This window comes from Leucopleurus acutus (assembly GCF_964270905.1).
Source record: "Leucopleurus acutus genome assembly, chromosome: X".
NCBI classification, from domain to species: Eukaryota; Metazoa; Chordata; class Mammalia; order Artiodactyla; family Delphinidae; genus Leucopleurus; species Leucopleurus acutus.
This window is the reverse complement of record NC_139148.1, coordinates 12942342-12970325: the sequence shown is the minus strand read 5'-3', so window position 1 is coordinate 12970325 and position 27984 is coordinate 12942342. Positions and strand designations below refer to the sequence as shown.

Sequence of the window (27984 nt, the reverse complement as noted above, 5' to 3'; positions counted from 1 at the left end):
TATTACTTGCAGCAAGTAAGGAGAACACCAGGGATCTTTCCCAAAGCAGTGTCTCCCTGAAAACTGGGGAAGTTTTAAGCTAAGGGTACATGCATATTCACGAAGGGGTTTGGGTGGTCCACACAGTCCAAGCTTTAGTTGATTGAAGTCACAAGGGTCAGAAAAGGTCAACATTATCATCCCTTAGGTTCCAGTTGATCTGGTGGTTGAGTGCTTCAGGCTAGCCTTTACTGCTGAAACGGAACTGGGGGTCTTTACAAGTGATATATTATCTTTGCTCTTGTTACTTCTCTTGCCTGATAACAGTCATTTGTTCCTTCATTGTTTCCTTAAGGTAATTAATTACTGAGACCTGTTCAAGGACAAGCATTACGGCCAGGCTTAGATCACAAAATGGCTTAGGCCAAAGATGGGTTCTCTTATGTCAAAAAAACCAGCCATGCCTGGTTTTCTTCCTCTGGGGACGTGCTACCCTATGTGCTTACACCACAGGGGTTAAAATTGCTTTTGAGGGGGCGGTGGTGGGTCAAAAAACCATCTTACACCATGTCTAAAGCACAGATACGCATGTGGTACATAAACAGGTATACACACAATGTATATGTGGAATTAAAATTTTGTTGGAGGGGCAGTTGGGAAAAGAATGTCTAACAAGACTCATTAGGAGGGTGATAATGAACAGAAAGGTTGAGATGCTGGTCAAAGGGAATGGGTGCAGTGCTGATGATTTGTGGGTGTTTCCGAGGAGGGGAGAGTGGTGGTCAGGATAAAGACCTGGCTTCCAGGGCACTGCTGTGTTGGGCTGCCGTGGCCAACTTAGACTGATTTGACTTTGCCATTTTAACTGTCTGGTAAGGGGCAGAAGAAAGTTACTCCTCTCCCACGCTCCTCCCTCTTTCCCTCCCCCCAGCTGGATTCAACTAGTAGAACCTGAGGACTAGCTGTTTCTCAGATACCCAGCGTCCCAGCATCGCAGGATGCCAGAGCTGGAGGGCCCTATGCCTTCCTGTCCCTTTTATTTTCCACATCACATACTAGAACCAAGGCCATCCCCTCAGTGATGGAATGGAACTGACTCTCTGGACATACATTCCTTTTGCTCCCCCAAAGGGTCATTGATTCAAGAGGCACAGCCTGTGCTGGGAGATGACTTTAAAGACAAGTGTCTGTTTTATGAAGTCTGTTTCTCCATAGCCATTGACTAGAGTGAAATACGAGTTGATGTTGGGAATGATGTGAGCCCTGCGTGGCTGCGGAGGGACAGCAGGGAGGGGGTTATTCTGGTGGACGAGTGGAGGGAGGGAGTTGGTTTGACTCGTCAGAATTCTTTCCAACTCTCCGCCACCATCTTTGTGGTCTTGGTCAAGATCGTGGAACTATTCTGGGCCTTTTTTTTTTCTTTATAAATCCATAAATTAGGTGCATCAAATTAAGGTTACTTTCAAATCTAGTAAGCTACAGGGGTCAGTACTTGACAAGGTGAGACATGTCTAAGGATTTCTTTATTCAGTAATTAGACCTCACTGCTTGATCATTACAATTGCAAAGAATTAAGTGGAGACAATGGTGGTTTCATACAGAATAGGGCCACATCCCAGGCACTCTTCTTTCGGTTCTTAGAATGATCTGTTTTGTTTTTTCCTTCACTGGGATATCTTTTTTACTAACACCTGGAATTCTTCGAAACTAACTTCTCCATCTCCATTCCTGTCCAGTTCTTGAAAGAGGTCATCTAGGGTGCTTGGACCCTGGTTTTAGACAAAAAGGATGGGATAGAAGAGAGGAGAGAAAATGATTCAGTTACTGCTGCACATTTTCCGAATTAGAGACACTGGGTCTGCGTTCCTAGAAGGCAACCGAGTTTTCAGTCATATGTTACTGATAGAGATGAAAAAACCAACTTTAGTTGTAGTATTGCTTCATGTCACAGAACTGCCTACCCTTTTTTTAAAAAAACTATATCATACATTTATTATTTTAAAATTGCTAATGTGTATTTTAAAATAATTGGTTTCCTATGTAAACTAAATCTAAATCGTTCTTTTGAGAAGAAGTCCCAGGGCTTTACTTGACTGCCGAGGGGCCCTGCTCCAAGATTTCCCTGGTAGCTGGTTTGGCATCCAGCCCCAGAGCTGGACCAACATGTGATCCTAGGCTTGCCATGGGCCAGCCCCGTGCCAGAGCTTTTCCTTATCCTGTGCAATTCTCCCAGCTGCCGTGTGGGGGAGATCCACTTTACAGATGAGGAAACTGAGGCTTTGAGACACCCGCTGACTTGCTCAGCGCCCCCAGCTGGTAAGTAGAGGGCTTGGGGTTCAAACACTGACTCCAGAGCTCAACCCCTTAATTAGCAACCACCCTAGTTTTTTCGCAAACCCCGGGTTGCAGCCCACTGCTATGCTATGCAGGATGACTTTGGCTCAGTGGTTCTCACACTTTGGCATGCGTCAGAATCACCAGGTGGGCATGCTGACCTTAGTAAACCCAAACTGATGGGTGGTCCTACTCCCAGAGCTTCCGATTCACTAGGCTTGGGGTGGGACCTGAGAATCTGTATTTCCAACAGGTTCCTGGGCGGTGTGGATGCTGCTGGTCCAGGACTGACTACTCAGAGAACCACTGCTTGTTACATCAGATCATGTTCAGCTCAACTCCCTTTTGACTACTGGTATTCCTGTAGTGAATTAAGCAGAATTAATTTTTGTCTCTGCTGTAGGGGTGGAAAATTTTCCCTTCTTCCCTTCTGGGTTCTTTGGCTGGTCTATTAATTAAATTGACATAGACAGATCAACAGGAGAAAAACAAGTTTAATTACATACATACAGGGTACCCCATAAAAGTATGATACCCAAAGGGCAGCCAGGTAACTGAGGCTTATATAACATCCTGGGCTAAGGCTACAAAAGGAAGGAAAGCCATTCAGATGTAGGCAGAGATGTTTGGAAAACAAAAGTTTGGCCTGTTATACAGATAAATTTCTTAGGACAAAAGGAATCTCTAGCAAGAGCTCTCTTCCTGGTAAAAGAAGAGCTCTGTTCTTTGCAGCATAAATTTAGGCAGCTGAGTGGGAGCTAAAGAGTTTTCCCTGAATCTTTGGGTTTTGATTTTTTTTAGTTCCAAGTAATCTTCATGCTAAAGTGGCATATTTCAGGGAGACTTGTTCTGAGCCACAACTCTGACTTTCAGGTTAGGAGTCTCTGTGGCAAAATAGTACCCAGGAAACCTATTGAAATAACAGTTTAGTTTATACGTCAGCTTCAAAAAATTTTTTTAAATTGTGATAAAAATCGCATGAGATAACATTCCCCATCTTAACTATTTTTAAGTATATGGTTCAGTAATGTTAAGTATGTTCACATTGTTGTGCAACAAATCTCTACATCAAGGTATGCTTTAATCCCTAAGATTCCTGTAAAGACACTTGACACTTAGCTATGCTCACAAGACCAAACTGTGTTAGTTATTTAGCATCTGTTTTATAAATACCAAGCACTGTTTTCCTGAAGCATTTGCTACATTCTAAACCATACAAGATGATGTGATGTAAACAGTATAGCTTAGAAAACCTTAGAAATCCATATGGAAATGTAATCAGTACATGACTTGATAAGTAGATTTTTCACAACTTACCATTAGGCTTCCTACCTTTATCCTAATTAGAAAAGTCATATGTGCTTTTTTTTTTTTTTTTGCCATACGTGGGCCTCTCACCGTTGTGGCCTCTCCCGTTGCGGAGCACAGGCTCCGGACGCGCAGGCTCAGCGGCCATGGCTCACGGGCTTAGCCGCTCCGCGGCATGTGGGATCTTCCCAGACCGGGGCACAAACCGATGTCCCCTGCATCGGCAGGCGGACTCTCAACCACTGCGCCACCAGGTAAGCCCCATATGTGCTTTTTATAGGAAATACATAAAATATAGAAAAATACAGAAAAATTCACTAATCTTACCTTATTTAAAAACAAATTGTTTGAATAGATTGCCTAGGCTTCCCTGTCAGATTATTATTTTTCTTCTTTTTATTATTTTCTATTATTCCTATTATTATTTTTCTTCCTTTTGGTTTTTTTTTGAAAAGTTGAATCTTTCTCAGAAACACTGGTTTTTATTTTTGATTAGAAAGTCTCTTTTTCTGCTAGTACCTTTAACTTTTTAAGTTATTTCACATTTTAACTATAAGACAATATCGATTATACGGTCATCGAATTCAGCTACTTCACTTTTTAGTACTAAAAACAGAAACCTCAACAACTAAAACTAGAAACCTTCTCATATGTCATATTGACAGAAGGGACATTTCTGGTTAAAAACTGAGAACCAAATTCTGAAGTTAGAGCTAAGTAGGGACCAAGTCAAATGTAACAGGTAGTTGCACAGTTGCTTCCATTTTGAAGATGGTTTTTAGTTCCAAGGGAAAGAAAGCGTATTGGAGCAAAGAGAATTAACCTTTCCCTATTCCTTATTGCCTCTAGATGCATTTTGATGTTGATAACTCTGGGATGGCTTTGATCAGAAACTTTATGGCTGAGGAAATGTAATCCTTTCCTGAAAGTTGTTTAGAAACTCGTGGTTGCTCATTAGCACAAATGTAAATGCTTTTGAAATAGAAATGGGTGTCGCCAGAGGGCAATTTATCAGCATGAGGCCGGTTTTCTTAACAGACTGCCAAGTAAGTGTTGGTCTAGTTGAGAGATCCTACCTATTACAGAGGAGCACATCCAAGTCCAGCTCCTATAACCGTACAGGCCTCGTTGTTTTCCTAAAGCCTGGCACAGGGGTGCTGAATCCAGGCTGAAGGCCTTAGTGTGTTTGCTTGGCAACCTGCGGGTCTTCCAGGCCTAGCTCGGTAAGAGTGCGATCATGGCTTCTGTTTACTGTGGCTGGTCCTGGGGAGTTCTGAGTCAAGGCTGTGGGCAATAGAAGGCGTAGTCCATGCTTTCTAGGAACTTGCCTTCTGAAATGTGGCCTTCCCTCAGGGGAGGAAAGCACACATTCAAGCGCCCTCCCTCCGGTGATGCCCATGCCTGGGCTGCTGGGCTCTCCGCCTCAGATGGAGCTCTGATCTGTCTCGTCGTGGACCTCAGCCTCTCCCCGCGTCCTTTCCTCTCTTCTCTCCTCCCTTCCCACCATCGCCGCCCCATCAGCGGGCTCTGTGGTGGTATACTTACTTTCAGTAAACTGGGGAATTCAGTCTGAATCAATAGCTTCAGCTCCTCCTTCGACAGCTGGTTTGGATCACCTTCTTTGGCTGCGTATTTTTCAAAAATGCTCTTCAGTTCTTCAGGAAACTTGTTTGTGCTCATTTTGGTGTCCTGTAAATTGGGAAAGAAATGAACTTACCAAAAAGGTGAAGTATTTTATACTGATGATTGCCAGCAGGAGTTGAGTGCTTTTGGGCAGTTTCCTTGGCATAGGTGAGAGAGAATAAAGAAAAGGGGAGAGGGGAAGATAAAGAGGAGGAGGAGGAGAGAGGGGGCGGGAACTGTGGGAATCACAATGTACCAGTGACTGAAAACGTGTTTTAATAATCATCAGGCTTCCCTGGTGGCGCAGTGGTTGAGAGTCCTCCTGACGATGCAGGGGACACAGGTTCGTGCCCCGGTCCGGGAAGATCCCACATGCCGCGGTGCGGCTGGGCCCGTGAGCCATGGCGGCTGAGCCTGCGCGTCCGGAGCCTGTGCTCCGCAACGGGAGAGGCCGCAACAGTGAGAGGCCCGCGTACCGCAAAAAAATAAATAAATAAAAATAATCATCTTAGATAGGTTGTTAAATGTCTGTTTTTGGAGTATATCTGTTAGAAGATAGTCTTTGGAGCCGAATACTTTTACTAGTAATTATGACATTTTTCACTTTTTAGGTACCTGTTCTGCACTCTGTAGGCTGTGGTCTTGAAGAAACCTGACCACAGCTTCTAGCCTCTTAAGTTACTGGTGATATCTTTAGATGGCACAAACCCACTTTTTCTCTAGACCGTGCTCTTTCACAGCATTCTGAAAGGAAGCAGAAGCAGCTACAGGTAGTACTAAAAGCACACTTACCTGGTCGTCCAGCAGTGAGGCAGCTGGAAGAATCAAATAGGAGTGTGAGAAGCTGAGCAGGATCCTGCGACTTTTATAGTCTTTACACCTACACCACCCTGATTATGAAATTTTCCTTTTGTTTGCCACTTAAGGGTAATTATTAATGGTTTTTGAAACCCAAGCCTAAGACTGCATGAGCTTCATAATTAAGGGCAAGATCCAATAAAGGGCCACCTCAACAGTTGCTTAATGGTTCAGAGTCCCAAGTATAAGCTTGGATTCTTTACCCCTTAGATTACATTTTCCCTACCATGTGGAACTAGGATATTTGCTCACTGTTCACATTTCAGAAAGCTCAAATATGGAGGGTTGTTGTTTTTCAATTTAGTTGCATATTTAGGCTTGAAAAAAATAATTTTCTGCACATCAAAAAAAAAATGCTGAAATAGATAATCAAATACTACGTAGTTTAAAGAATGGCCTTATAGCCTTTGAAGTCCCTCTGATGTTTTGTACATATAAGGTGGTTAAATTTTTTTTTAATAAACATCCACTTTTTAAAAATAAATAAATAAATAATTTGGCTGTGTTGGGTCTTAGTTGCTGCGCGTGGGCTTTCCTCTAGCTGTGGTGAGCGGGGGCTACCCTTCGTTGCGGTGCGCAGTCTTCTCATTGCGGTGGCTTCTCTTGTTGCGGAACATGGGCTCTAGGTGCACGGGCTTCAGTAGGTGTGGCATGCGGGCTTAGTAGTTGTGGCACGTGGGGTCTAGAGTGCTAGCTCAGTACTTGTGGCGCACGGGCTTGGTCGTTCTGCGGCATGTGGGATCTTCCCAGACCAGGGCTCGAACCCGTGTCCCCTGCATTGGCAGGTGGATTCTTAACTACTGTGCCACCAGGGAAGTCCCTAGGTGGTTAAATTTTTGAATAACTGAATGAATGAATAAAATATCATTGAGAAGCAGGTTTAAGAAGTCGGGGGAAGATACACAATAATTTGTGGTTTCATTTGGCAAAGCAAGATTGCCAAATAGCATGGTCATTTTTCAACTTTTTCATTATTTGTTGTTCGCATATGTGCTTTTTATTTCTTTTCCTTGCCAAATCTATTTTGTTAATCATTCTAAAAACTCGTGAAAACACTTGACTTACTTTTATTCAGTTGGAATTACTTCAAACTTTTGGAACTGCCAGGATTTAAAATTGGAGACTAAATTTATTTCTCTTAGAAAGAGTTCTATGAAAGAATTAGGACATTTCCTGGGAACATTGATCCGATACTGATTGTAACTCACAAAAGGGGGTTCCAGATCAACTTTAAAAGCACTTATCAGCTTTTAAATACTTGTATATGTCCACACTTTTTATGGACCTTTTCTATATTTAGTTTTCTATGGCCCTTTGTTATATTGCAGACAAATTCAGGATTAAAGTATCGGACTGTATTTCTCTCTGAGGCTTTTCACTTCTAAAATTCTAAGGCCTTATTTACCTTGGAGAACAAATGTGAAATCTTATATATAGAGTTCCTTAAAAGCTGCCACCAGTCCTGAGTCCTGATCAGTCCATGCACCTTAGCTGTCTTGTGTATGTTATTCTCGCTTTTATTGCAGATTATTTGACATTGGTATACATCAGTACTGACTATGTATTAACTCACTTCTTAGAGTAAAGATAGGCATTTTGCTTTTAGCTGTAAGATTTACACAAAAATGTTCTGATTTTGGCAATGTATCTTAATCAAGATTTTAGAGAATTTCTCGGGTTTTTATACTTATGCTCTGTCTTACCTGGCAGGAAGGAGGCTTTTGTTGAACAGTCATGAAAATATCTTTTTCCGCCAGCATCTTTTTAAAAAAATTTCAAATCTACAGAAAATTTGCAGGAAGAGTCAATGAATACCAACCCACCTTTTGCCCAGATTCACTAATCGGTAACATTTCCACATTTGCTTTCTCTTTCTATGGATGACCCTCCCCAACCCCAACCATTTGAGAATCAGTTACAGACATCCAGACACTAACCGCCTAAATAACTCAGCATCTTATCTTGTAAGGACAAGGACATTCTCTTACACAACCACAATGCCATGATCACAGCCCGTACTCACATCTCCCCAGTTGTTGAAATAGCATCTTAAATTATCTGTTCTCTCAAATTACCGCTTGTGAGCTAAAATCAGCGTGGTAGTTGTTTTCTTTCATTTATTTAATAGCTATATGTGATCTTAATAACAATGTAATATAGAACTATATGATTTTAACAAGTGTATATTGTATGAGATAATATATGTTGTATACAACACATGAAATGTATATATGAACACACGTGTGTGTGAGCATGTGTGTATATAAAATGAACCCTAAGAAAAACATTTGGAACAGTATTGGTTAACAGTCTTTTAGGCTACAAATCTCTGGTTTCAAGGGAAGACCTCTGATTAAAACAGGCCCAGTGCTGCTTGTTGTCAGAACTTAGGCTTGTGGTAAACGCTAACAGAACGGGAAAAACACCCCGTTGGTCCTCTTATGTTTTCACTTGCTCACCTCTGCAAGTCACATCTCTCGCCTCTTATTTTTCTCTTTACCTGTGGACTCAAGCGTGAGGGTAAACCTGCAGTGGGAAACGTGAAATCCACCAATAGATATTCTCATGAAACATTAACTAAAAATATGTGGAGATGGGCGATAAATACAGGGTGTGTTCAAAAGAGTGCATTTTGAAACCAGAGAAGGGGGAAAACATGACAGGCACAAGATGGGTAATGGAAAAATGGAGAGGCAAAGGTTATTTCACCTCACCGTTCAATTGCTTGATCTTTGGACAGACTGCAGTTTTTCCCGGGAAAGCCAAGAGTAACTTATTTTACAAGCTTGGGGTACCGCAGGTCTCCGTGGCCGGGTTACTGTGCTCAAAGGCCACAGCAGCAGTGCCTCAAAAAGCACCTCGGGAAGAGGGTAGTGTCAGCAGCCAGGCCCTGCGAAGCAAAATGGGTGTAAAATGCTGTCTGTGGGCTCGTGTTGTCTTTGATGCTGAGGTTTGGGAGAGACCGTGACTATTAAAGAGCAGCTGTCCCTAAAAGGGAGCCCCCCCCTGCCCATGACAGAGTTCACCTTTCGCTTCCAGCCCCTGCCCTGGGTGCCAGAGTTCGCAGAGGCCTCTTTATCAGAGCCTGGGACTCTCGAGGGCTGCTTTTTCCCATGGGCTGTGTGCTGCCCCCCTACCCGACCCGTTAGCTCCAGAAATCCCGCAGTACCCGTGTGAAGTGGATGCCGCTGTTACCTCCAGTCTACAGAGACAGTCAAGGACGCATTCAAGGTCACGTCACTGGGGACTGGCAGAGCTGGGATTCAAGTCCAGAGCCAGCCCGCACCGTCAGCCACCATGCCAGCTGCCCCGTCTCAGGAGTAGGGCTTCTGTGAGGAGAGCTGGTCAATGTTAGTGTGAGGCTCAGAGGCAGGACTTAAGTGTCATGATCACACCTGAAGGTATAAGAATGTTCTTTTCCTAGTGGAAGTAATATAGACCTTATTTTACTGGTGGAAAAAAACAAGTTAAAAAAATTAGAGGGGCTTCCCTGGTGGCGCAATGGTTGAGAGTCCGCCTGCCGATGCAGGGGACACGGGTTCGTGTCACGGTCTGGGAAGATCCCACATGCTGCGGAGCGGCTGGGCCCGTGAGCCATGGCTGCTGAGCCTGCACGTCCGGAGCCTGTGCTCCACAATGGGAGAGGCCACAACAGTGAGACGCCCGCGTACCGCAAAAACAAACAAAAAAACTAGAAAATATCTACATATTTCTAGGACTGCTTAATGCTTTCACCATTGTAGATTCCATCCTCACGCTGCCCTGATGCTGCAGAGAGGTACCGGCCCTGTATCAGGTGAGAGGTGAGCTTGGGCACAGCGTACCTTGGCCTCAGAGCAGGCAACTGCCCCTCTCCCCTTCCGTCTGCGACTTGGTCTCAGAGACCCTCTACTTCTTGTAGGCCCACCGACCAGTCCCTGGGTCTCCTCTGTTAGTTTTTGATTAAAATCCAGGGAGATTAAATGATGGAACGCTTGATCCAAACCTGCCATTGTGCTGAACTCTGATGGTGCTAGAGAAGAAGATCTAGTCCTTGTGCGTGAGGAGCCCACACTTTAGTTTCTGAGAGGAGATGCATATACGAAATGATGGAGGAGGTTAAACTTGTATACGTTAAAGGACTGTATTAGTTTCCTATTGCTGCTGTAACAAATTACCACCAACTTAGTGACAAATTTAGTTTTTTACAGGTCTGGAGCTCAGAAGCATTTCTTCTGGAGGCTCTAGGGGAGAATCTATTTCTTTGCCTTTTCCAGCTTCTAGAGACTGCCTGCTCATGGCCCTTTCCTCCATCTTTAAAGCCAGCCATGTGGCCTCTTCCAGTCTCTCTCTCTCCTTCTCTCTCTGACCTCTGCTTCGTTGTCACATTTTCATCTCTGATTCTGACCCTCCTGCTTCTTCTTATGAAGACCCTGTGGTTACGTTGGGCCCACCCTGATAACCCCCAGATAAGTTTACCATCTCAAGAGGCTTAATTTAATCAGGCTGACACGGAAGGCAGCATATTCACGGTTTCTGGGGACTAGGACTTGGACATCTTTGGGGAGGCTGTTATTCAGCCTACCACTTATTGGAAAGGAATTAACACTGTGTAGGTCATTTGTTTGGTAGGGTGAGCATAACACTGGTATTAAGTATGGCACGGTAAGGAGAACTGGAGGGTACCCCTAAAGCGCAAGCCCACGTGGGATGGTGGGGCGAAGCCATCTCAGGGAAAGTAGTGAAGAGGAGGTATGTATGTAGTGGCGTCGAGGGGAGGGGAGCAGAGGCGCCATCGGCAATGGACCTATCCAGCTGAGGTAGAAACCACGGGTCAGAATATGTAGGGAGAGCATAGATGGTTCCTGAATGAGGTGGAACCTGCGTGCCACATGGAAGGGTTTAGATTTGGTCTGCAACGATGGAGACTGCTGTAGCTGCCCAGCTACTGAAGATGGTCTGCTGGGAGGTAGGCTCCTCTAGTGTCCCCAGATGAAATGTCCAAAGGCAAGGGACTGGACAGAAGCTGGCCTTACCAGGGTTCTGTCAGGTAGGTCAGAAGGCTTGCACTCTTTCCCACACTGCCACTTAGGAATTTCATCTTTGGAAAGTCCTTGGCAGTCTAATGGTTAGGACTCCACACTTTCACTGCCGAGGCCCAGGCTTAGTTCCCTGATCGGGGAACTAAGATCCTGCAAGCCGCGCTCCGTGGCCAAAAAAAAAAGGGGGGGGAATTTCATCTTTGATAAGAGAACCTAACTTCCCTAGACTTTGTTGTTTAAGGCACCCAGGACTCCTGAAGTCTTGAACCCATTACACTTTTATCATGGGCTGCAGAAACTTTGGTAAAGGTTAATTAGGGCCGTGTTTATCCTTACATGGTACATTTACATCTCCTAAAGCTTTATCAGCACCAATATTCGTTACTTATTGATCCTTTTTTATTTTTCTTCTGCGCTATGGCTCGGTTCCAAGAAACGACAGATCTGTAGTGGGGATCAGGTGACAGCTTGTATTTAGGCAAACTCAGAATGGGCCGAGGCGACCCTTTTGCAATGGAAGAGGCATTTTCCTCTTAGATGCAAAATCTAGGGTATTTTGAAAATGTTGGGGTTAAAGCTAAAGCATATCTGAAGTTCTTTAACCACCCCAGTAATGATAAAAGATATGTTTTAAAGCTGTGATGTTCTCCTATCTCTCAGGCTTTTTGCGGAAGGAATGCCAGGAACGAAGACGTTTCCTCAATTTTGTTGCTCAATCAGGTTGTTTGTAACCCGAGAGGCAGTCATACTGTCATCTTTAGAGCTGGTAGGACAGCCTGAGAACTCTGCAGGCAACTGGTTTGGCCAGGTTTGACCAGAAGTACCCTGTGTTCTCTGCCTTCCCCAGCCGTCCCCCTTCTGGAGTGTTTCTGTTCTCCCAGCTGGAGCCTGGCCTGGACGTTCTTTTTTTTTTTTTTTTTTTTTTTTGCGGTATGTGGGCCTCTCACTGTTGTGGCCTCTCCCGTTGCGGAGCACAGGCTCCGGACGCGCAGGCTCAGCGGCCATGGCTCACGGGCCCAGCCGCTCCGCGGCATGTGGGATCTTCCCGGATCGGGGCACGAACCCGTGTCCCCTGCATCGGCAGGCGGACTCCCAACCACTGCGCCACCAGGGAAGCCCCCTCGTTTTTTTTTAACATCTTTAATGGAGTATAATTGCTTTACAACGGTGTGTTAGTTTCTGCTGTATAACAAACTGGATCGGCTCTACATATACATATATCCCCTTATCCCCTCCCTCTTGCGTCTCCCTCCCACCCTCCCTATCCCACCCCTCAAGGTGGTCACAAAGCACTGAGCTGATTTCTCTGTGCTATGCAGCTGCTTCCCACTAGCTATGGATTTTACATTTGGGAGTGTATATATGTCCATGCAACTGTCTCACTTGGTCCCAGCTTACCCTTCCCCCTCCCCGTGTCCTCAAGTCCATTCTCTAGTAGGTCTGCGTCTTTATTCCTGTCCCGCCCATAGGTTCCTCAGAACCGGTTTTTTTCCTTAGATTCCATATATATGTGTTAGCATACGGTATTTGTTTTTCTCTTTCTGACTTACTTCACTCTGTATGACAGACTCTAGGTCCATCCATCTCACTACAAATATCTCAATTTCGTTTCTTTTTATGGCTGAGTAATATTCCATTGTATATATGTGCCACATCTTCTTTATCCATTCATCTGTTGATGGACACTTAGGTTGCTTTCACGTCCTGGCTATTGTAAATAGAGCTGCCATGAACATTTTGGTACATGACTGTTTTTGAATGACGGTTTTCTCAGGGTATATGCCCAGTAGTGGGATTGCTGGGTCGTATGGTAGTTCTATTTTTAGTTTTTTAAGGAACCTCCATACTGTTCTCCACAGTGGCTGTATCAATTTACATTCCCACCTACAGTGCAAGAGGGTTCCCTTTTCTCCACAGGACGGGGTTAAAGGAGCAGCTGCTTCGGGGGCTCTGGCTCACTCAGGCCGGGGGGGGGGGGGAGGGCGGGGCACGATGCGGGGCGAGCCTGCGGCGGCAGAGGCCAGCAGAACGTTGCACCAGCCCGAGGCCGCCATGTGTTCTCCCGGGGAAGTTGTCCCTGGATCACGGGACCCTGGCAGTGGCGGGCTGCACAGGCTTCTGGGAGGGGAGGTGTGGACAGTGACCTGTGCTTGTTCACAGGCTTCTTGGTGGCGGCAGCAGCAGCCTTAGCGTCTCATGCCCGTCTCTTGGTGTCTGCGCTGATAGACGCGGCTTGCACCCGTCTCTTGAGCTCGTTTAGGCGGTGCTCTGAATTGAGGGGATTCAGAGAGGGTCCTTGCGCCCCCAGAAACAATCGTCTCTTGCCTCTTCGGCAGCTCCAGACTTTTCCCCGGACTCCCTCCCGGCCAGCCGTGGCGCACTACCCCCCTTCAGGCTGTGTTCACGCCGCCACCCCAGTCCTCTCCCTGCGCTCCGACTGAAGCCGGAGCCTCAGTTCCCAGCCCCCGCCCGCCCCGGCGGGGGAGCAGACAAACCTCTTGGGCTGGTGAGTGCCGGTCGGCATGGTTCCTCTGTGCGGGAATCTCTCCGCTTTGGCCTCCGCACCCCTGTTGCTGTGCTCTCCTCCGCGGCTCCCAAGCTTCCCCCCGGCCACCCGCCGTTTCTGCCAGTGAAGGGGCTTCCTAGTGTGTGGAAACCTTTTCTCCTTCACAGCTCCCTCCCACTGGTGCAGGTCCCGTCCCTATCCTTTTGTCTCTGTTTATTCTTTTTTCTTTTGCCCTACCCAGGTACGTGGGGGAGTTTCTTGCCTTTTGGGAGGTCTGAGGTCTTCTGCCAGCGTTCAGTAGGTGTTCTGTAGGGGTTGTTCCACGTGTAGATGTATTTCTGATGTATCTGTGGGGAGGAAGGTGATCTCCGCGTCTTACTCTTCTGCCATGTTGAAGGTCTTCCTGGCCTGGACATCCTTCCACTGAGTGTGTGATGGGCATCCCCGGATGAAGCCGCCTGTCAGTTCTTGCTCTGCTTTTCTCCTTTCACTGCTGTTCAGGGCATCATTTAGAGTTGGAAAGCTACTTCCATCTGCTCCCCCATCTTTTGTCTGCCGTTTTCTTTGCCTCTCCAGTGGTTTCTATGGGAGCGTATTTTAATCGGAGGGTCACCGTGGCAGTTACACCTTGGGATTTCTTTCTGTGCTATCATATCAGCAGAAGGTCTGATATATTGCTTTTGAAAACAGCAGGGATAATTTGAACTAATACCCTAGTGGAAGGCCTATACAATATATTTCACTATTTGGGCCTTCAATTTGTATTTTCATTAAAGTAATTAAGTGTTCAACAATTCCAAAAAAAAAAAAAAAAACCCAACAATTCCAAAAAGCCTATAATGAAAAAATTCAGTAATCCTCACCTCCTGTCTACCACACTCAACTCTTATAGCTGTTTCTCCTGATAGTTCATGTTTCTAAACAATGTTCTCATATTGCTCTTTCAGGAATTTCCAGACTTCCCTCTATGTTGGAGGAGTGTTTAAGACCCTTAGGCAGCCCTGTGCCCACTGCATTTAGCTTTTGGAAATATTTCTTTTGGAAATATTTTCTGGCCTTCTGTTTGTCAGATTCAACCCAAGTAAGCAGTAAGGGAGGATTCCTGTTCTTCGTTGGGTCATTTGACTCCATTTTCAGTGGTTTATACCAGAACATTCCTTGAATTCCAAACATGCCAATAACTGAACAAACTACATTAAAAGACTCTTCCTGAGTGGAGAAACCCAGTGCCGGAAGTAAGGCTGACTTAAAGCATTACAGTACACTTATAAGAAGAAACCAGGGGAGTTTATTGCTGTGGTCTTCCTAAAGGGTTCAGGTTGTCTTCAGCTGAAGCGGAAATTGTAGCTGTGAATCAACCTAGGACTTCTTACGAGTCTGTGGCAGGTAATGTAGTCTTATCTGTCCTTTCCTAGAAAATACCCAAGGGGCTGAAAGCTAAACAGCTCAGCTTTCTGAACTGGAAGCTGATGCCCTCTCCTCACCTCACTCCTGTAATACTTAATCTAGCCGTAATTAGCCGACCCAAGAAGATAGGAAAGACACGCCAAGGCCAAAAGCACTTCAGAACCAAGCGCTCCATCCGCCAAGGGGTGTAGTCAAGTTTTTTCTCCACCCCTTCCTCTCAGTGACTCTTAGAGTGTACCCGGGCCACAGGGTTCAAATGGCTCAGAAAGTTCTTCTGGAGCACTGATAAGATCATACAAGTTCTTGGAAAATTCTAGTTGTCAAGGATTCCTGTAGAGCAACATGTGGCAGTTAGGGTATAGAAAAAACAAGGAGAGGAAGGTTTTATGAGAGGAAACTTGAGCAATTCCATTAGAACAGGTTAACTCACCCAACTGTAGTCTGTTCTAACAGCTTAAAGATGAAATAAAACCATGAGATTGTAGTGAACAGAATTGCGAAAATAGACCATTGGCTAACAAGAACAGACTTTTCATAAAAATCACGTGTCTGCATTTCTGAGAGTTAATCCTAAAGATAAATCTGAAATTATTTGGTCTGAGTTCATTCAACCATCCCTGCATTCGTTCAGTGCATACCAGCTGCCAGTTCCATGTGTGCTAGGGGCTGGGAATGCGATGATAAAAGCAAAAAGTGCCCCAGCTCTTGGCGATTCACAGTCTAGCGCACAAACGGAGGGGAGCACGGCGACGGGGAGCATGTTGATAGAGGACCCTGACTAGGGCATGGCGCCTGCTAATATCGACTCCTGCGGAAGCTCGTATTGGGTAGTTGAGCTAAGATCTTAAGGTTAGGGATGGATTAATTTAGGAAAAGAGGGTAGGGGAGTGGGAGATGTTCAAAGTCTCCATGGTGGGAGGAGGGAAGATGCACTTGAGGAACTGAAGGAAGGCTCAGCGACCAGAGCTCAGGGTAGGAGGGGAAAGTCACCGGAAGTGAGGCTGAAGGGCTAGGTTGGGCCAGTACCAGGCAGTCAAGGATTTCAAGCAGGAGAAACACCACGACCACTCTGCCTGCAGTGCGCAGGGTTGGGGGGACATGTGAATGTGGGGCATGTCTAGTTGGTGAGCTCTGGCCGCAGTCCAGGTGAGGGGCTGTGGTTTGGGTGGTGGTGGGAGCTGTGGATGGATGCAGGAAGTCTAGAGCCGGTAAGTGGATAGGACTTGACACATTGGAGATGAGGGAGAGGGAGAGATCCAGGGTGGCACTTAGGTTTCTACCTATGGAATGTGGTAGAATGGATTATATATATATTTTTTCTTTAATTTTTTTAATAAGAGTAACCCTTCTAGGGGGCTTCCCTGGTGGTCCAGTGGTTAAAGACTCCATGCTTCCACTGCAGGGGGCACACGTTCGATTCCTGGTTGGGGAACTAAGATCCTGCATGCCACATGGCATAGCCAAAAAAAAAAAAAAAAAGAATCCTTCTAAATGATTTTCTGCAAATAAGTTCAGTTGGCTCTCCGTATCCATGGGTTCGGCATCCGCAGATACCGATAGCTGACTGTATTATGCCGTTTTATATAAGGGATTGGAGCGTCCAAGGATTTTGTTATCCAGAGGGGTCCTGGAACCTGTCCCCCTGGATACTGAGGGACCACTGTACTTCTGGTATCCTTTTCCAAAATGGACAGATTTGCTTATGGAAAATCTTTAGGGAGTGGAGTGGGCGGTGGGAGAGGGTTGTTATTATAAGGGACGTGAAGACCAAAGCGGAAGGTCCCAGAAGGTGAAGTGTGAACATCGCCTGGAACTGACACTTTGACTAATGACAGGAGGGAGCTTATAAAGATGCTCCTGAGAAGTTTTTTACCTGTGATTTGAATGAAAGATGAGCAGCAGAGATGAAAAGGCAGCATACTGTGAGGAGTGTATAAAAGCATGACCGTGTTTGAATAGGAAGGTTGGAAGGAACGATCGGATTTTCTCGTTTAAGGAACATCCTTACCCAGTGAGCATCCCCTAAAAGTAAAGCTTGAAATGTGGGAAATCACGTTTTTACAAGATGGCAAAACCGGACTTGTTTTGTTTTCTAAGGTGATTGATATGCCGGAACACAACCCTGGCAATTTGGGAGGAACGATGAGGCTGGGAATAAGAAGAACTGTTTTCAAAACTGAAAATTCAATATTAAGTAAGTTTCTCAGATCATTTGTTTTATAACATGGCAGGCATCATTTACATGGCCGTGCCTGGCCACAGCCCTCCTGGAGCTCTCCCGTCCCGCCCCTGTCGCCCCTTCCCTGCCTCTGCACTCGCTGGTCCTCCTGCTTCCCCATTCCTCTCCCTGAAAGGGTTGGTAGAACACACATGGATGCCCCTTCTCATTTGCCCTCCGCCACACCCTGGCCAGTGGGCTGCTTTGTGCTTTCCCGATGCTCCTGGGGTTGACCCTGTACCAGGACAGCCCTGATTCCAGCTCAGTTCTTTCCAATCCACTGTTTTCTCCACTGCATCGAAACCAGCTCCCTGTTTAACTGTTTCATGTCTGACTGCTTTGAGCCGCTAATTTTTGAACTTCTTGAGAAGGGGGCCAGTTATGTCTCAGAAGTCTATTTCTCTGTTCCCTGAGTGGCTCCAGCATGGGGTAAGGAAAATATGACATGCTTCACTGTCTGATACTTGCTGATCTTCTAGTCCCGATAAGGTTATTCTAATTTCTGTGGAACTTTTTTCCATAGCTTAACATATGATATGAGAATAACTTAATGTAACCCCAAACCCCTTAATTCAATTTGATAAATGTATCTCAGTGCCTGCTCTGCGCCATATGCACTGTGCTCGATTCTGGAGATAGTACAGCAGTGGCCGGGACAGATGCCTGCGCTGCTCACCTTCCCCCCTCCACCCCCCACCCCGCCCGTCCCGGATGCACAGGAGGGAACCCAGGTATCTCGGGCGTCCAGCATCATTCCTGTGAAGTTATAAGAATACCTTAGAAAAATGCCTTCTTCACTCAAAGAAGAATAAGACTAGAAATATGAGGTTCTCCTTTAAGGCTGATAAACAGCTTCTAAGGAATATAAAGCTTCCTAGCAAGAAGGAAATTTAAAAAGGAAAAGTTTTAAAGTGCACATATTTCCCTACTCTCTCTGGGTGAGAAGCCAGTGTTCTTTAAGTGACTTTTTTCTTTAAGAATATAAGATTTTTTTCTCTTTGTGGGTATTAGCAGCAATTCTTTGGCTTTCAGATGTTTCTAAATACTTTGAAACTTTGTTCAAATAGTGGTCTAAGAGGCAAAAATGGTTAGTGAGAAATTTCATCTTTTAAAATTGTTATCTACTGTAAAAGATTCAGTTATAATCGTACTAAGCTTTTTAAAAAGAGCATTGTGTTCAATATATTTAAAATTTTTACCTGTCTTGATGGAAATAAGACTGATTTAGGATTTGTTTTTCTTTACAGTAGACCTGAAAGTAGCATCGATGATTTTTATGAATCTTAAACATAACACCAAAGTTTGTTGCTTAATTAACATCTTTTGCCTGCCTTGAAAAAAAATTTTAAACAGCTCTATTAAGATGTCATTTACATACCATACAATTCATCTGTTAAAAGTGTACAACTCACAGAGTTATGCAACCATCACCACAGTCAAATTTTGAACATTTTTATCACCTCAAAAAGAAACCCTGTTCCCTTTAGCTATCACCACCACCCCCTCCAGCCCTGAGCCCATTACCTTAATCTATAGTTTTGCCTTTTCTGGATATTTCATATAGATAGAATGGTATGATCTCTGGCATTTGTGTTTGGCTTCTTTCATTTAGCATAATGTTTAAACGTATGTGTACATTATAGCATGTGTCAGTACTCCATTCCTTGTTTTTCTAAACTTTTTCTTTTTAAGTTTTCATGGTCTTTTCTAAACTTTATCTATCAACCTTAGTTGTTTTTTTTTTTTTTTTTGCCACACCACGTGGCATGCAGGATCTTAGTTTCCCGACCGGGGATTGAACCCCGGGCCCCCTGCAGTGGAAGTGTGGAGTCTTAACCACGGGTCCACCAGGGAAGTCCCTATCATCCTTAGTTTTTATATAGTCTGTTATAGTAGCAAACTTTTTCATGTATTTAGTCTTCATGTCTATTATTTGGACGTATATTTAATTGAGTTAAGGAACCATAATATACTGATTCATTTCCATTTGCTAAGCATTTCAGGTTGTTTCTGTCATTTTGTTAGAAAAATGCTGATGTGAACATTTTGACCCAGTGTTCTTTTGTTCTTTTGATTGTTTCTTTAGGATAGATTTCCAGGAGTCAGACTATTATGTCAAAGGGTATGAACACTTTTACAACTGATAATTCTGCTGGATTGTTTGAAAGAAAAGGTGAACCAGTTCATAATGATGTTAACTGTAGTGTCGTGTCCTTGCTTTCTCTAGTCTTTTTGCTAATATTTTTATTATTTTTCTTCTTTTTCTATTAACAAGAACAAAAAGGGCCTTGTATTATTGTACTTTAATTTGCATTTGTTTTCATTTCTACAAAGTGGAAATTTCCCCTTTCCAGATGTTGGTTTACTTGTTTGTATACCACCCATGTCTGAAGTCTCCACCAGCACTTAATATGGGAAGAGAGCGGTATACCAGCCCAGAGTCTCTTACCTAGATGGTCTAAAGCAAGGGTTGGTAAGCTTTTTCTGTAAGGGGCCAGATAGTAAATATTTTCAGTTTTGGAGCCATATGGTCTCTGATGCAACTACTCAACTCTGCGTTGTAGCGTGAAAGCAGCAATAGGCAAATATGCAAGTGAACGGAGCATGGTTGTGTTCCAATGAACCTTTATTTATGGACACTGAAATGTGAATTTCATGTAATTTTCATGCATCATGAAACATTCTTTTTCTTTTGTTTTTTTTTAACCATCTGAAAATGTAAAAACCATTCTTAGTTCGAGAGCTGAACAAAGACAGGGGAATCCTGTTCTGCCTTGGGGTTGCCACGGCTTACAGAAACCCCGTCTAAACAAAAGAAGCACAGGCTGAAGCAAGAGTCCAAGGCTGCAAGGCTGCTACCCTCCTGGGGAGCGTTCAAGGACATCTCCCCACTTGTCCACTTGCCTGCCTAAATACCCTATTTAGTGACAGAGTAAGGCCAAGACGGCTTCCAGAAGCCGTTTGGTCCAGCCTTTGTACTGTTCACCTGAGCCCACAGGTGGAACCCTGTGGGGCCCACAGGGTCCCAGGAGGGCCCACAGGTGGAACAGCTCGCCATGGGTGGGTGCGGGGGACAGGCCTCGGCTGCTCTTCTCACATTGTTTCTAGTCTTCTACTGGAACACGTGGCCCTGGCTCCACAGCCCACCGTTACGATCACTCTCCAAAACGGGACTCTTTAAACACACATTTCAGGATTGTGAAACTTGTCAAACACCTCAGATGTGTATATTTTACTGCATGTAAATTACACCTCAGTTTACAAACCACACACATTTTATCTGGGAATGTAGATGGTAGGACTTGTCTACTTATAGTGATACCATTAGTTGGTTGATTAACTCATTAGATGACTTTTGAAAAGCAGGGGGATATGGTACAAAGCAGTTAAGTCTTTTTTTTTTTTAAACATCTTTATTGGAGTATAATTGCTTTACAATGGTGTGTTAGTTTCTGCTGTATAACAAAGTGAATCAGCTGTACATATACATATATCCCCATATCTCCTCCCTCTTGCGTCTCCCTCCCTCCCACCCTCCTTATCCCACCCCTCTAGGTGGTCACAAAGCACGGAGCTGATCTCCCTGTGCTATGCCGCTGCTTCCCACTAGCTAGCTATTTTACATTAGCAGTTAAGTCTTAAATGGGGTGCTTTGAAGAGTGAGAGATCTAGATTGAGGTGTGGCTAGAGATGGAGGGGGTCAGGCTCAGGTGAGAGGGGAGCCAGGGAGAGCACCGAGGAACTTTGGTATGAGAGGGTTTTAAGACTTCAGAAACTTTATTGTTTTGCTTGTGGCTCTCAACTGAGTGTGAGAGCTGGGAACATACTGAAGTACAAAGCAATACGGGCAAGGTTCAGAGCTCATTCAGGGGACAGCTGACAGCCTTTTGAATAGTGTGTCCAAAATATTATAGGTCCCTGGCTTAATTTTTTTGGTCAGGTCCCAAGTATGTTGCTAAGACATCCAGGAAAAGAAGCCTGTTTTGTCTGTGCCAAGTGTGGTCTTTGAACCGAACTGCCACCAGCGGCAGGAACACATTATTGGGACCATTCAGGTAGCGTGTTTGAATACTGCGCAGTCTGGTGTGGGTGTGCGCTGCTAGGAACGCTAGAGTAAACCCAGTTTAAAGCAGTCCCAAACTGTGTATGCAATCCGCGTGACTCTGCCCTCCAAACCAGCACCCTTGCACTCGGGGAAGCAGAGGAGGGAGAGGGCCAGCCCCTGAGCACGGTGGGGCTGGGCCGTGGGGTCGTTAAAGGTGAGTGGATGCTGTTTTGCCCTCCAGGGGTGTCCGGTCCAGTGGCGGATGCAGCATGATGTATTGGAAGGAATTAGGAGCCCCCTGCTGTGCAGTGCGCACGGCTGGAGACCAGGTCCTGGTGATTTCCCATCAGAGTTCTGACGTGACCCTCATCCTCAGGGCAGGCGACATGGGGACAGTGAGTTGATGCTGGCAGACGTCCGCTGGCAGAGGAGGCTGGGAAGAGCTCCTCAGGGTGACGCCAGCTGCTAGTGAGTGTGGCAGAGTCTAGGCTGCAGGAGGCCAGCCAAGCTGTCTGGACGCAGCAGGTGAAAATTGAATAGTTTAGGAAAAGACTTAGTTCCTTTTGGGGACCTTGTCTGCATTTCCTCATAATAAGGAGAAGGACTTGACTGAAAGCTTGGTTCTGCTTTACTGTAAGAGAAAGAGGTTTTTGTTTTGAGAGGACAGAGGCAAGAGGCCAATTAGGAAGGTATTGAGTGAGTCCCCATATTAAGGATCTGGGTAAAATTCAAGGCATTGGAAATGCAGAGTGGTTTAATCTCACATTTGAAAGAACTGAAAGACAGACGGATAAGGGGAAGAAAATTTCAGGCTAGAAAAACTGCTTGTGCTTTCTTATCTCTTATCCAAGCGTTGATAGACAGAAACAGCTTCTAGTTCCTTGTGTGATTAGATTGTTAGGAAGTTTGAGGAAAAAACCAGCCGCACAAAAAACCTTGGCTGGGTTAATGAGGTGATTTATAAAACAGTTTGAAAGAGATCACTAGGGAGTTAGGGACCCAGAAGGTCTGTGCCACGGTAACATGTTGCGCTGAGACAGGAGTTTGAAAGGAGCGTGATGGGCCTCGGGAGAGGAGTGGGCCAGCCTCCCCGTGGACAGCCCACACTGGGGGTCCCTCTCTCCCCGGCTGCTTCTTGCCTTTTGCTGGGGCTTTCCCAGCAAAGTGTATTCGTGGATATGGGGGCTCACAGGTCTGGGACATAGCTCCTTTAATTGTAAGGGGTTAAAGCATTTATATCCCCCTTACTGGACCAGCTCTGTCCTGAGCACTTCACCTGTGGGAACTCGGGAGGTGGTTACAACCCAGCCCCTGGAGTCACACCGCCCCATCCCCAGCTCTCAGTCGCTGGCTGTGTAGCTGCTCACCCTCAGTTATGCATCTAGAAAATGGACATCAGAAGAGCTGCTACCTTGTGGGGGCCTTGTGAGGGCTAAATCAGCTATGCACGTGGGTCCTTAGAACAGCACCTGGCACAGGAAAGCACTATTCCAGTGCGACGCTGCGATTGTGACTGGGGAGGGTTTATCGTATTGACCTGTGATTCTCTCAGAGCTCGGGATAAACTTCAGTTAGTGGCCTGTGTTAAGAATGGGCTCTCACGGGGCCAGTGGCTGGGGAGGAGAGGTGAGCCGAAGGGTGGGGGGCAGCCAGCCCCTTTGTCTTGCAGGTTCTCTCAAGCCCCTCCCTTCTGGTTTCCTGGCTCCCCAACCTGCTAATATGGTCTAGCAGAAGAACGCAGAAAATCTAAGAAAAGAGTTTAAAAAAATGCGATGAGAATACTAAAAGGGGGGGTGGGGGTGGGAATAAAAGGAGATACAAGCAATGGAAAAGCATGTGACCCTGCAGTGCAGAGTTAAAGGGAAGGACTAGCATTTTTAAACTAGAAAATTAACATTTTCATAATAGAAAATTGAGATAAAAGCAGAACATGAAAAATAAAATTAGGGTAAGGGGAGGAGTTTAGATACTTAAAAGAAATGAGATGTTTTCTAAAAATTAAAGGAATGATCTGCTAAAATCCAAAAGTAAAAGATGGAGAAGGAGAAAGATACCGGACCATGCACTTTCTAAGTATCGGTCACTAGGACACGATGGGCATCTTTTCAGTTATGCCTGTCAACACCCCTGGGACCCAGCCGCATTTTGCACGCGAGAACGGTGTCGTAGCATGGCAAAGTCACTTGTTAGACAGTCACTGAGCTGATTTCAGAGCCCGAACTCCTGACCACCTCACTCTGCCAAATGGCTGGACCTTAATCAGAGGGGACAGAAACCCCCAAACAGCTCCCAGAGCTGAGCCTCCTCGCACTGAGAGCCCCAAGACAGGCTTCTGCAGGTTTCAGGAGGAGTGTCTTGTGGAGGAGAACAGGGAGTGAAGAGCCCACCCCTGGCTTCTGAAAGCCAGTTGAGATCAGGTGCTTGACTTGAGGAAGGACCCTGTATCAACCTTGGACTGAGCAGCTGGGCCAGTAGGCCCCGGTTGGGAATGTGAACGAGTTACACAGCCAAGTGTGAGAAATGCCATGGCTTGAGCTCAACAATCAATGGCAGTTAACAGTGGGCCTCAGAGTTAGAGAGGCCATAGGGAATGGTGGGGCCTGGGGCAAATTGACAAGCACTTGACCCATCAAAGGAGTAACTGCTGTAGCTGATAGTTGCATGAAGGACTGTGGATTGATTCACTGTTGCCAGTCTTCTAAATTTTTAAGAGAATCTGGAAATCTAGAGTTTTATGAGGAATCTTCTGATTCTTAAATGTTGGCAACATATTTAAAAATTAATAACTGTGTGTCTGCCGACACTGTGCAAGCCAAATACACCAAAAATCTGCACTCTGGGCAGCCTCTTGGGATCTCTAGACAAACACCAGCAAATCCTTGCACATACAAAGAGAGCTCTAGCTCCTATAATACCTAATTAGTACAGGGCAAGGTTCTGGGCAGTCTTAAAAGTGAGTCAAATTAAGACACGGGTGCAGCAGTTAAAAGATATTTGTGCAAAAGCACAGCAGGTATTCTGAGAGAGAGGTAATGAAGCCCATCAAGTAGTGATTTTAGCTTTATTGCACACTACGGGTGATTTCTTCTGGCCCCCTGGAAATAGGAAATGTGGAGGCCCGGTGAAAGGTAAGGATCGGGAGGTGTAGAATGGGAGCGTAAGGCTGACGGCTTCCCGGGGAGTGAAGGTGGGAGAGGAAGGGAGGGTGTAAGCGTGGGCGGCCGTCCCCAGTGGAGGCCGCAGGTCAGGGAGGCAGGGCAAGGGGAGTCCAGAGAGGAGCAGAGGTCACAGATGGGGGACGGGGGCGTTACTCCAGTCCTCACTGAGGACAGATCTGCTGGGTTGTTCAGTAAAATGACAGGAATGAAAGCTGGGTTGCAAAGGGTGGGGATGGGGTGTTAGATAAAGGGGGAGTCAGAGGAAGAGGGAGTGGTGGCGGCAAGAATGGGGCTGTTTACCTTTTACTTTTTAAAATTTTAGTTGTAAAACACACATAACATAAAATTTGTGATCTTAACCATTTCTATGTGTACAATTCAGAAGTGTTAAGTATATTCACATTGTTGTGCAGCTGATCTCCCGAACTTTTTCATCTTGCAAAACTAAGACATTTTACCCATTAAACGACAACTCCTGATTCCTCTTCCCCCAGCCCCTGGAAACCACCATTCTGCTTTCTCTCACCAAGAATTTGATGACTCTGGGTGCCTCATATACGTGGAGTCATGTAGCCTTTGCTTTTTGTGGCTGACATTTCATTTAGCATAAAGTCCTTAAGGTTCATCCATATGGTAGCATGTGTCAGGGTTTCCTTCCTTTTTAAGGCTGCATAATATTCCATTGCATGTATATACCATTTTTGTTTATCCATTCACCTGTCCACGGACATTTGGGCTGTTTCCACCTTCTAGCTTGTATAGCTTTTTGTGGGGGAAGTTTTTGCTCTGAAAAGGAAAGAGAAAGGTTCAGGTTCAGACGCTAGGATTATTAACAGGAGGGTGGGGATTGGTAAGACCGTTAGTGGGTTAAATATATATTATATATGAGACAGAATCTACCCAGTAGCGAATTAGAGAAGGAGAAGGTGTAATTCGGTAGGGTTTTTGTTTCCGACGATGCTGTTATATGCATTGTTGGTGTCTTGCTGCCTACACTGAGAGTATTTTGTAGGTCCTAAGACCTTATCAGGTGTCTTTCTCTAAAGCTTTGCTGCTACGTGCTTCTTAAGTGAACATTAAGCTTATGTGCAGTTAATCTCTGTTGCATTTTATTTTGTCTCCAAAAAGACTAGGACAGGAAGGAAGACCATGTCACTTTGTCATCATTAAGGATGTCCCCTGTGCCTGGGCTTACCACATGGCACGTGTGCTCAATAAATCCGTCCAGAGAAGCGCTCCTAACGACATGGCATATCTACCCCTTAGTCTTTTCAGTCCACAGCTGGATACAGTCTGCGTCCAGCTGCATCCAGCATCTCGCTTGTCATTGATTGTCCCCCCAACAGCACGTTCAGTGATACTGTGGCTCAGTGGTTACTGACGAGGAATGCACAGGGAGTCACTTGGTGCTTTGTAAAAACCCACGTGCCTGGGCACTCTCCTGAGAGCGTCGAAATCAGAATTCCTGGGGCCAGGGCGACCCTACAGTGAGAATTCTTAGTTTTTGATTTTAAGGTGTTTTCATCTGGTAACACTCTGAGCTGATTCTCAACATATAGTTTTAATGGAAATTTAATTTTTTTTCTTTTTTCATGGATATGGCAATGGATTAATTTCATAAATTCATTCTTGATAGATTTGTCAGTGATTAAGAAAGATTTTGAATGCACAAAACAACATTTCCAAAGTTCTGAAAACATGTTTCATCGTGTACCACGTACGCCCCCTGCCCCATATATATGCTTCATTCATTAAACAAATATGTATCGAGTACCTGCTTATATGCTAGACACTGGTCTCAAGAACTGAGGGGATGGGTCCCTATCTTGTCTATTATCTTGTACAACTTATGTTCTAGCTTCCATTCTTTCTGTTTGGATTTCATAGTCTAGAGATAACAATACCAGTCACATGGCTTACTTACTGTTTTAAGTGTTTCACATGTTTTGATTTATTCAGTCCTCACAACAACGCTATGAAGTAGAGACTGTCATCACCCCCATTTTACAGATGAGGAAGCTGAGGCAGAGAGGTGCAGTAATTTGCCCAAGTCACACATCCATTACATGGTGTAGTGGAATTTAAAGCCAGGCATTCTGGCTCCAGAGTCACTATACCTCCCCTCTTCCTGTCACTTCTGGGATTTCATAGCAAACACAAAGTTTGCCTTAAGCCAGGCAGCAGGCACAAGCCACGCAGGTTCAAAAGTTCGTGCAATATCCTGCTAGTCCCGATGACTCAGATATAATTCCCCAATATAATTCCTTATATCCTAATTTGGAGGTTTTTGCCATTTTTGTCACCATCTCTATTAGTATTGGCAGGCTCTGTTATTGGATTTGCTTAGTCATCTGTCCTAATGAAGGAAGGAGAGAAGACATTTTGGACTCTAGGAGGAAAAGATCAATGACAAAGTTAGAGGTCAGAGGAGAATCAGAATCCTCTCAAAGTTAGGTCCAGATGTTTCAACTGCTTTCTCTTGTAACTTCAGGGTATAAGTGTTTCCATTTTTTCCAACTGGGCATTATTGTGCTATCATCTTCCGTTTTTTCTTTCATTTTTATGAACCGATAGTTTGAGTACAAAGGGCTCTGTCTTGAATGACCCCCTGGCAGTGGCATGTTGGAGTTCTCTCAAAGGAGCTCCCTGCCCCCACTATGCCCATTTTTCTTCCAAGGCACATACCTAAATACTCACTGTCATTAACATCGCCACCAGGGAACTCAGTTTGTATGCACAGGATTGCAAGTAGAAGTTCAGTCATGATAATTGATCACCACTTAGTCATAGAGAATACAGCCAGTTTGAGTTTTCTGTATCCAAGTCAGAAGCTCAAGCGAGATGTGAGACATTCGGTCTCTTGGTTGAAACATCCTGTTCCGCGGCCTGATGGCACCTTGGAGAGTCTGGCAATCCCCTGCCTGTGGACACGAGCCCTGCTCCTGATTCTGCTGGGGTTCGGCGATGTGTTCCAGCACTGTCGGCAGGTCTTCCCGTCCCCTGGCTGTGAGCCTGGGGTCTGCGTGCTGAGAGCCGGTGCGGAGGGAATAGTGGTCGGCCCCTGTGCCTGCTCCAGTGCTGTGACCCACTTGGCCATCCTGCTTCTCTACGTGCTCCATGGGCCCTGTGTTCTTGAGAGGTGTCTGGTGACAGACCCCGCTCCTCTCCACCTCACACTGGGGTCACTGGGCGTCCCACTGGCCCCCATGTCCATCGCCAGACAGGCTGTGCCCGAGATGCTGCCCTGGGCTGCGGCCCCCGCTGCGACACGGGCCTGTCTAAGCAGCCGCGCGTGTGATTCTCTGCCACACACCCCTGGTTGAGAACTGTGGGTGGAGATGTGCTCTCATTCCTGCCAGCAGCCCTCCATTCCTGAGGCGATGCTGGTTTCCGATTGTCCCCTGCTAATAACGCAGCAGGTCACATCTTAGTGGTTACATCTCTGTCCTCGTTTTTGTTTTCTGGAGTAAATTCTTAGAGGTCAAATTTTAGTCAAAGGATAGTCATATTTTTAAGGTGGGGTGTAA

General features: G+C 45.4%; 2 protein-coding genes across 4 annotated transcripts in view; one reads left to right on the top strand and one right to left on the bottom strand.

Moving 5' to 3' along the window:
* Positions 1 to 27984, top strand: part of CTPS2 (CTP synthase 2) — a 110374-nt gene that overhangs the window by 58633 nt on the left and 23757 nt on the right. For all 3 annotated transcript variants that reach the window (XM_082865291.1, XM_082865289.1, XM_082865290.1), the window contains one exon: positions 17134 to 17230. In XM_082865291.1, coding sequence (XP_082721417.1) covers positions 17134 to 17230 — 97 coding nt within the window. The remainder of the gene's footprint in view (positions 1 to 17133; positions 17231 to 27984) is intronic.
* Positions 1235 to 6141, bottom strand: S100G (S100 calcium binding protein G). The gene is made up of 3 exons (XM_082865298.1): positions 6037 to 6141; positions 5167 to 5310; positions 1235 to 1748 (listed from the first exon to the last, which is right to left on the bottom strand). Exons 2-3 carry the CDS (start codon positions 5299 to 5301, stop codon positions 1644 to 1646), a joined length of 240 nt encoding a protein of 79 aa, XP_082721424.1. The 5' UTR covers positions 5302 to 5310; positions 6037 to 6141; the 3' UTR covers positions 1235 to 1643.

Coding starts and splice junctions, on each gene's coding strand:
- S100G (XM_082865298.1), bottom strand. CDS start 5,301: ATGAGCACAAACAAGTTTCCTGAAGAACTGAAGAGCATTTTTGAAAAA. Junction 1,749..5,166: donor AATTCCCCAGTTTACTGAAA/GTAAGTATACCA, acceptor GTCTAAAACCAG/GGTCCAAGCACCCTAGATGA.